Source organism: Salvia splendens, chromosome 16 (genome assembly GCF_004379255.2).
Source record: "Salvia splendens isolate huo1 chromosome 16, SspV2, whole genome shotgun sequence".
Lineage (NCBI taxonomy): Eukaryota > Viridiplantae > Streptophyta > Magnoliopsida > Lamiales > Lamiaceae > Salvia > Salvia splendens.
In genome coordinates this window covers 8,116,847-8,127,024 of record NC_056047.1, presented here as the reverse complement: position 1 = coordinate 8,127,024, position 10,178 = coordinate 8,116,847, and the positions used below count along the sequence as shown (strand labels likewise).

Sequence of the window (10,178 nt, the reverse complement as noted above, 5' to 3'; positions counted from 1 at the left end):
ACCCTTCGTGTGCTTTATTTTCTTGTTTATCGATTGTGTGCAAGATCAGCGGTCCAACCACAACAATATGGTCGTGGAGTAGTATTCATTGCCTCTGTCGTGGAATTAGCTCCACTTACAAAATGAAATTTTCATTATAAAATTCGAACTCAACTGACAACTGATATATATTAAAAAAAATCACAAAGTACTTATTAAAGTAGTAGTATATATATTGGAAAGTGAGAAAATATAATTAGATGAATTCAAACTAATAGGTTTTGACAATAGATTCGTCCACTTCACCATGACGATCAAGAACGTTTGAGACTATCAAGAACTATGCAAGAGTTTGAATTTTATCTTTCCATAAAATCCAAATATGAAGTCTCCCACAGTCCCACTAGCCTATAGTATATACATAGATTCCTTATTGGTGAGATAGGACAAAGTTAGTCCCATTCACTACCTCTAAAAATTGGGATTTAGATGATATAAATGCCAAGTGGAGTCTTTCAAACTAACAAAATAGTCGCATAGATAGTCTCTTTAGTACTCGTATTGTTATTGTTATTTCAAATGACAAATATCATCTTTGTAGCAAGGCTTGTTTGAGATATAATGTATTATTAAGAAAAAATGAGTTTTTTTTTTCTTTCTTTCTAAAATGTATATAGCATGTATATATATAAATTATTATCTATAAAACTCTATTGTGCATCGTAATTTGTTTAGTACTATTAAAGATTAATAAATGAATCTGAAACTTGCATTGGGGAATTTCATTAGTTGTGCCGATCTAGATGAATGTTAAGCCAAAATCCATGAGTGCTCAGAAATATAAATGATTTATTTATTTATTTCGTTTTGTGCATATAAAATATTAAAATACAGTGATTAAATATGATATACCTATTCACATTAAGCCTACATCGACAGAACCAATATTTGGAGCCATGAAATCAAAATCAACACCCAAAATTAAATAGAAGAATCATAACCATATTGTAGAAATCGATAATTTTATTGCTTGAATATCACTAATGTATTACACATCATATATAGACTAGAATCCTCACTATACATGGTAAGATATTCCCTCAATCAAATCTTTATAATTACATGGTAAAGATACTACGTAATCTCCGCATTTACTCCGTGATCTCCTCGTTGATCTTGCAGAATATTCTAGGCCTTTCTAACACTCCCCCTCAAGTTAAGTGACGGGATCTCCAAAACTTAACTTGCCCAACACTTCTTGGAAGTTCCTTGCAGAAACGGCCTTAGTCAGGATGTCTGCTAGCTGATCCTCTGATTTTACATATGGTATCTTTACTATCTTCTCATCGAGATTTTCCTTTATGAAGTGTCGGTCAATTTCGATGTGTTTCGTTCTGTCATGTTGCACCGGATTCTCTGAAATGCTGATTGCAGCTTTATTATCGCATAACAGCTTGCAAGTCTTCTGTGACTCCAAGTTCAACTCCCTCATCAACCTTCTGAGCCAAAGTATTTCAGTCAAGCCACTCCTAATTCCTCGGAATTCAGCCTCGGCACTTGAGAGTGCCACTACCTTCTGCTTCTTACTCCTCCAAGTTACTAAGTTTCCACCAACAAAGGTGAAATATCCTCCAGTGGATCGTCTGTCCATCAAATTTCCTGCCCAGTCAGCATCAGTATACCCGTGAATGTCTAGGTGTCCATTCTTCCGAAATAGTACCCCATGTCCAGCAGTTCCTTTTAAGTATCGTACCACTCTCAGCGCGGCTTCCCAATGTTCTTCTTGAGGACTGTGCATAAATTGGCTGAGGACTCCTACAGCGTAGGCAATGTCTGGTCTCGTATGGGATAAGTAGATGAGTTTCCCAACGAGTCTCTGGTATCTTCCCCGGTCAGTAGGTTTTGCCCCTTTTATGAGTTGGAGTCCATGATTCTGAACGATTGGAGTGTCTGCTGGCCTACAGTCTAACAATCCGATCTCTGCCAATAGATCTAGTACATACTTGCGTTGATTGATGAAAATCCCTTTTCCAGATCTAAGCACTTCAATCCCGAGGAAGTACTTGAGGTCGCCCAGATTCTTCATCTCAAACTCCGCAGCTAGGTGGTCCTTTAGTCGCTCTATCTCAGCTTCATTATCTCCAGTAATAATCATATCATCAACGTAAATAATTAAGCAAGTAATCTTCTCACCTTCTCGTTTGATGAAGAGTGTGTGATCAGAGCTGCTTTGTTGGTACCCATATTTCTTCATCACTTCTGTAAATCTGCCGAACCAAGCCCTTGGGGATTGCTTCAACCCGTATAGAGTTTTCTTCAACTTGCACACCTTCTCTTTCCCGAATTCTTCTGAAAAACCTGGTGGAGCTTCCATGTAGATCGGGTCTTTCAATTCTCCATGAAGAAAAGCATTAGTGACATCGTACTGGTGGAGAGGCCAATCCTTATTTGCCGCAATGGATAGGAGTACTCTCACAGTATTCATTTTGGCGACTGGAGAAAAGGTTTCAGAATAGTCGATACCTTGAGTTTGTGTGTATCCTTTCGCCACTAGCCGAGCTTTGTATCGTTCAATACTTCCATCTGGTCTCCGTTTAATGGTGAAGACCCATCTGCACCCTACTGTATGCTTCCCCTTAGGCAGTGAACTGATCTCCCAGGTATGATTTCTCTGCAAGGCTTTCATCTCAACTAGCATTGCGTCCCTCCAATGTCTGTCTTTTATGGCTTCTTCAAATGTGCGAGGTATTTCTTCCTCGTACAGTGCAACTTGGAATGCCCTTGCCATTTTTGAAATGTTAGCTTCAGCAAAGCTTGCCACTGAGTATCTACTCCTTCTTCCGATCTTCTCAGGTGAATATCTTTTTGGAGGAATTCCTCTTGTGCTGCGCAGCGGAAGTACATACTGTCCTGTGTCTTGATCAATGGTAGTTTCTTCCTCTGTATCAGGGGGGTTAGATGAAATAATCTCATCCTCAGAAGGTGTATCAGAGGTTACCTCGGATTCCGGTGCGGTTGGATCAAAGGAGGATGGCACCGGAGATGTCAAAGAGCTCGTTTCTGCAGATGAAATTGACTCATGGATGGTACCAACTTGCTCTGGTGGTCCCGTATCGAAGTGACTTGGCATATGCCACCGAAGGGAGTCGCTCACTTGGGTCTCCCCCTGTCTCTCACTCTCCCCCTGAGTCCCAAGGTGGTAATAGAATTCTGTTTCGAGGAAGTTACAGTTCATGGTAGTGATAATTCTTTTCGTTTTAGGGTCATAACATCGATATCCCTTTTGGTTGATCCCATACCCCATAAACACACACTTAATAGCACACGGGGAAAATTTGGTTCTTTCTTGTTTTGGGACGTGTACATAGACAGTGCAGCCGAAAATTTTTGGAGGAAGGGACAAAGCAGCAGGGATTTGTGTCAAGGTAGCCAGATGATCCAAGGGGGTTTTACGATGCAATGTTTTCGTGGGAAGACGGTTGAGAAGATAAATGGAAGTAGCAACGGCTTCGGGCCAAAAAACTGGTGGGACTTTAGAATCAAAAAGGAGCGCTCGAGTCATTTCCAGGATGATCCTATTCTTTCTTTCTGCTACCCCGTTTTGTTCTGGTGTGTGTGGGCATGAGGTTTGGTGTATTAACCCATTATCCCTAAAAACTGAGACATAGAATTATTCACGAATCCCCCCCCCCCCCCCGTTGTCTGATCGCAGGATTTTAATGGTTGTTTGAAATTGGGTGGGTCTGTATCATCTTATAAAACAAAATAAATTTATCAACAACTTCTGACTTATGTTTCATAAAATATACCCATGTAGCCCTACTGCAATCATCAACGAATATCACAAAGTATTTAAAACCTGAACTAGTGGCAATCGGTGCCGGGCCCCACACATCAGAATGAATTAAGGAAAAAACAGTCTCAACACGTGTATCATTGGGTTTAAATGAGTTACGGTGGCTCTTGGCCAAAACACACGATTCACAAGAAAAGTCTTTAGGAACAAAAAGTTTAGGAAATAAAGATTTCAGATAACCCGGAGAAGTATGACCCATTCTTCGGTGCCAGAGCCAAGTCTCCTGAGTGGTGGGTCCGTGAGCAAGCATCGCCGTACCATCGTGTCGAGCGATTTGTTCTACAAAATAGAGTCCCCGGCGTTCAGTGCCATGTCCAATAATCTTCCCCGTCCGGATATCCTGTAAGAGACAGAAGTTTGGTTGCATTAGCAGGGTACAGTTCAACTCTTTAGTCACATGACTAATTGACATCAATTTCTGAGATAAATTCGGCACATAGAGACAATTTGTAATCTGCACATTCAGGAATATTTCTATGGTTCCCGCCCCTTCAACTGGCGTTAACCCCCCATTGGCTGTTTGGATATGCGATTTATGGGTTTTATGAAGTTTCACGAAGTCCTTTTTGTCATAGGTCATGGTATCGGTGGCCCCACAATCAAAAATCCAACCAGTATCATCAAATTCATCACAATCCCGGGCCTCAAACGCATAAGATAAGTTTTCTAGGGGGGCAAATGAATTTTTACACACAATAGGGTCAAATTCGCGGTTTCTCCTAATCTGGGGGTCCATTTCGAATTTTCCTTTGGTCTGGGGGTCATTTTTGTGAACAAGCATATCTCGGGGACTTAATTGAAAATTTCCAGAATTTGAGGGACCTAATTGAGGGGAATCAGGATTCGAGGGACCTAATTGAGGGGAATCGGAAATATGGGGACTTAATTGAGGCAAATTAAACATAGGGTTAGGGTTTATTTCCCCCAACCCTTTACCTCCGTCGTCTGCGCCGCTCTCCATCTTCAGCGACGCCACCATCGCCTCGGCAGTCCGCCCGCCGCCACCGTCGCCACGTCGACCGCCGCTGGTCTGGAGGCCACCGGTTTTCAGCCTTTCGCTCCTGGAATTGCACTGGTTCGCGGTTCCCTTCCGCCCCTGCTCCTTCTCGGTTTCGCCCTCCTTCGGTTCCAATTGCTACTTTGGCCTTGGCCGCCTTCTCCTCCTCCCACCAATCGGGATACCCGATTAATTGAAAGCAGGTATCTTTAGTGTGTTTGTGCATTCCACAGTGGGAGCACCAAAGCTTTGATTTATCCGGTTTGTTGTTTCCCCTGCGGTTGTTGGTCTGTCGTGGTGGCGGTGGTTGGTTCCGGTGCTGGGGTTGAGTCGGCCGGTGTTCTCGGGCTCCAAAGCCGAACCCTACTCCCGATGATGAGTCGATTCCAGCGGCGGCGGTGGGTGATTCGGACGCCGGTGACATGATTTTCAATCGAGCTGCCTCCCGTTTCACCCATCCGTACGCCTCGTCGACTGAGGGATGCGGGTCTTCTTTGAGGATCTCACGTCTGACCCAATCGTACCTTTCATTCAGTCCGGTGAGGAACTTAAACAACCTCAATTCAGATTTGATGCTTCGGTATTGCGAGACTCCTTTGTCACAGCAATCGACGGTTTTGTGTGGGCACCGGTCGATATCCATCCACAATCCGTGGAGCTTACTCCAGTATGCTTCTAAACTTGTGTCTCCTTGAACAATTCTGCTTGCTTTCTCTCGCAGGTCGTATATGAGGTATGAATCGGCTGAACTCGCGAAGGTTACCGCGAGCGTATCCCATAGGGACTTCGCCGTCTGGTGATGCGCGAAGTCGGCTATGATATGTGTCTCCATGTTATCGATTATCCACGAGAAGACTATCAAGTCTATCTCTTCCCAATCGGAGTACCCCTTCTCTCCCGGTTGCGGTGGAGTCGGGGTTCCTGTGATGTGGCGGTAGACCCCCCTACCGCCTATGGCCACCTTCATTAGGCGAGCCCATAGTGAGTAATTTGACCCGTTTAACTTGAAGGCCACGGTAACGCTTTTGCTTGATCTAATCTTCTCGGCAATTGGTTCGATTCCATTCTTATTTTCATCGGTCATCTTTGGTTGAGAATTGGATATGGTGGTAAGGTTTTTGGTCGAGAATTGTGTATGGTGGCTAAGGCTATGATGATATTTTTCTGAGCCAAACCTGCTCGGATGCCATGTAGAAATCGATAATTTTATTGCTTGAATATCACTAATGTATTACACATCATATATAGACTAGAATCCTCACTATACATGGTAAGATATTCCCTCAATCAAATCTTTATAATTACATGGTAAAGATACTACGTAATCTCCGCATTTACTCCGTGATCTCCTCGTTGATCTTGCAGAATATTCTAGGCCTTTCTAACACATATAAGCTTTGTTAGTTAGCAATTGCTAATTATACGAAGTTTGGGTGTGAGATTCTCTGGTTAGGGGTAAATTAGTCATACCATATCAAGTGAGTGTTCGAACTTGGCTAGAACTTTTTGTTGTGTGATCCAAGATCACCTGATTACTAAACTCGACTTCGTGTAGATGTGTGTTAAATTCTAAAAAATATTTAATGAGTTAGGTGTCGAATCAATTCATCCAATTTAAGTGGATGTATGTATGATCCAACGCCTCAATTTCATCAATGTTACTCTAATAAAATCCAACTAAAAAACCTATACAAAAAAAATAATACACATTTCCAGAGTTTTAAATGAAAATCAAATTAGAGTTGTATGAAAATTCAAAAACCAAGTTCCCACACTCTAATCTCCCCATCAAAACTACCACTAAAAACTCTGACACCGCCGCCGCACTCCGCCGCAGCAATCGACCTCACGGGCCACCGGTGCCCATCCAAAACCGCCAAACAGCAGAATCTCCCATCAAATCCGCGCTGCCAAATCCTGACCGTCCGATCAGCCGATCCACTCATGAGCAAATCTCGGACGTTGATTAAACACAAGATCGCCTTTGCATGACCCCTCAACCTCCCGGCCACCGCCATGTGCCCGGCGCTGTCCTCCCTCTCCCAAACCAGAATAGACCGGTCGCACGAACCGGAAAATAAAACCGAACCGTCCCCGCTCAGGGCCAGCGCGTTAACCGCCGATTTATGCTTCTCCAGCGTCGCGATCGCCGCGAATTTCTTCTCCTCTCTGCTCCACACCTTGATTTTCCGATCGGCCGAGCCGGTGTAGATCAATCCGTCGCTGGACACCGCCACGGCGTTGATCGCGTCGTCGTGCGCTTTGTTGATCGATTGGAGGCAGTGTAGATTCTCAGAGTTCCATATTTTGAGGCTCCGGTCCCATGAGATTGAGAAAATTAGATTTTCGGCGGCGGCGAGGCCGGATACGGCGTCGTGGTGCTGGATCCAGAGACGGTGGTTGTGGCGGCGGATTTTGACGTAGTTTTGGGGGAGGATGGAGCGGCGGAGGCGATCCTCGAGCGTGGGGAGAGTCGTGACGAGTTTGTGCTTTTTCCGATCGGTGAATTTCCAGACGCGGATTTTGCAGTCCTGGTGTGCGGTGAGGATTCTGCCGCGGCCGAAGGTTATTGATTTTACGGCGCCGGAGGCTCCGGCGGCGGAGAAGGTGTCGAGGAGAGTGTTGGTAATGGTTTCGTAGACGTGGATTTGGTCGGCGGAGGCGGCGTAGAGGAGGTGGTTGTGGAGGGCGAGGAAGTGGACTTGGCCGCGGCGGGTGGGGGAGAGGGAGGTGAGGAGGACGGCGGAGGGGTTGAGAGGGGAGAGAGTGAGCTTTTGGAGGGAAGGGAGAGAGGGGATGGTGAGGAGAGAGAGATTGGATTGAATGCTGCTGCTGCTGTTGGTGGAGTTGGTTTGGGAGTCGGAGTAGCTGCTGCTGGCGTCGGAAAATAGGGATTTTGGTGGAGGAGCTGGGGATGGGGAGGCGGAGGAGTCGGCGGAGGTGGCGATGCAGGTGGCGGAGGAGCATGTTGATAGCCAAGATCGGACCTTCATTTTTGTATGCTGCCGGCGGAGAGGGAGAGAGATTTGTAGTGTAAATAAGGGACTGGAGGAGAGATAAGGAAAGTTTGTATGTATATGTAGATTATATCAATTTTGTTTTAATTATGGTATGGAAATGTGGGAACATATAATTAATAATGTAGGGTTATTTTGATATAAGATTAAACATCAAAATAACATACATTTATAGCTTCATAATTTCATTAGTTTAGAAGTATATGTATAATAATTTTATAACTTCATAGTTCATATAGTACTATATGCTTTTTTTTGTTAAAGTTTTAGAAATATATCATAAGTCATCAATGCAGTATCAATGAAATATTTATCTCAGTATAAGAAAAAATATATAAAAGGATTACACATTTTTCTTATTTAAATTGGATTACATGATAAATAATACTAGTACTAATAATGATTAAGCATTAGTTTTACTTATAATTAATTAGTTAATTTTGTCATGCCCATGTAACATCAATCCGATCCAAACATTGATATTTATAGTCCGTTTTCCAAAAATAAAAATATTTTATTTTAGGAAATTATTTTTAAGATACAGAGGAAATATTTTATTTTGTAGTATGTCACTCCCTCTTATTCTCATTATTTGTTCCATATTGCCATTTCGATTATTTCTTTATTGGTTGTTTCATTTACTTTCTGTAAGGAGACCACGTTTTACTAATTTTTTTATCTCATTATTTTATAAAGTTAAACAATTTTTTAAAGTCTGCGTCAGTCTACAAGACAATTATTGGGAATCAGAGTAAATATATTTGAATTAAAATCTTTCGTCCGCTTTATGTATTTCATCTTAGGACATATAATGAGAAAAGGTGTGTAACTTTTTCTAATAAAATCTCTGTAGTCAGCTAAAAATGTTGATTTGTATATTATTATTGGAATTCAGATCTTGCGTCTTTTTTATGAATTTCATCCAAAGAATCAAAGATTACTCTCTTAAGAGAAAGCAACAAGACATGCAATATATTTTTCTAATAAAACCTCTATTGTCAGCTAAAGAATCCAACTTTTGTAAGCAGGAATTGAATTGAAGTTGCATGATATTCTCTTGATCAATGGCGGATCCAGAAATTAAAAATCGTGGGGTCGAACAAAATAATAAATAAAATATTTAAATAAATATTTATAAAAATACATTACATATAAAATATATTTATCTTAGGCTAAACACGATACTTGGCTCTTTAGTACAATTCGGAATATTTACATAAATAAATTTTCGTAATTTGAGATAACCATTAATTTCTCTTTCAACATTTCATTCTTGTTTGAATTATTATCAACTATCCCACGATCTTCTAGTCGTGATTCTTGTTCAACATTACCTAGAACAACTAACAGTTATTCGATGACTTTTTTAAGAAAATTTAATCCATCAATCTAAATGGAAGGTAATTAAAATCAATAAATAAAAAATAAAGATAATGACATATTTATTAAAATCAGGGTAAAAATATTACTAAATAAAAGTAAATATTAAAGAAGTGGAACCAAATTTTAAAATCATAACAATCTAGAAAAATTATTATTATAAATGATTAGGTATATTGTTATGTTCGGTTTTTAAAAACCAAATAGCACCCAAAAAAATTGGAACCAAATCCAATTTTCAAAAACTTTACTTTAAATCTGAAATCATATTATATAATATTATTATAAATAATGCTCAATAAAATATAATCTCATACTCTATAAAATCGCTCCTCCATTTTAGTGCGTCGCATAGAATTATTTAGTAAGATATTCAGTAAAATATACTACTAGTAATTTATTTTATCTCTTTTTGATAAATACTCCTCTTCCTTTCTTTTTTATCGGAGTATTAATTATTAGAGCACAAGGCAAAAGCCCAACTATAGTCTTCTTCCCCAATTATCCTCTCTCATTCGGGTATCACCGATTTCAGAGTTAAGGGGAGAATTCCGGACACATATTCACGGAATCAAGGGCAGAATTCCGAACACCGTGGGGTCGGGAACCGATGGGAGGATTTTTTTGGCTATTCTCCGGCGACGGCGGTGGGTTCGGCCGACCCCACTCGACCCCACCTCCCTCCGCCGCTGCTCTTGATAATATTAACTAATCATGTGTGACAAAAAATTCCATTAACTAATAACTGCACAATTAATCCATTAACTTACAGGTTGTTAGGTGTAAACTTGTGATTATTCTTGATGGTGTCAATTTAGACAAGATTACACAATTACACGGAATCAATCCTCAATGATATCTAAGTTTTTGGGTTAGTCAATATGTCTGCCGCCTTGAAACACTATGTAAAACAGATTGTTGTGTCTGAATGTCTAAAACAAGAATATGT

At 41.0% G+C, this 10,178-nt stretch overlaps 1 protein-coding gene across 1 annotated transcript; it reads right to left on the bottom strand.

The window, feature by feature from the left end:
- Positions 1–6,485: 6,485 nt before the first annotated feature.
- LOC121771155 (protein JINGUBANG-like) lies at positions 6,486–7,850 on the bottom strand. The gene has a single exon (XM_042167940.1). It carries the CDS (start codon positions 7,823–7,825, stop codon positions 6,587–6,589), a length of 1,239 nt encoding a protein of 412 aa, XP_042023874.1. The 5' UTR covers positions 7,826–7,850; the 3' UTR covers positions 6,486–6,586.
- Between the last annotated feature and the right edge of the window lie 2,328 nt (positions 7,851–10,178).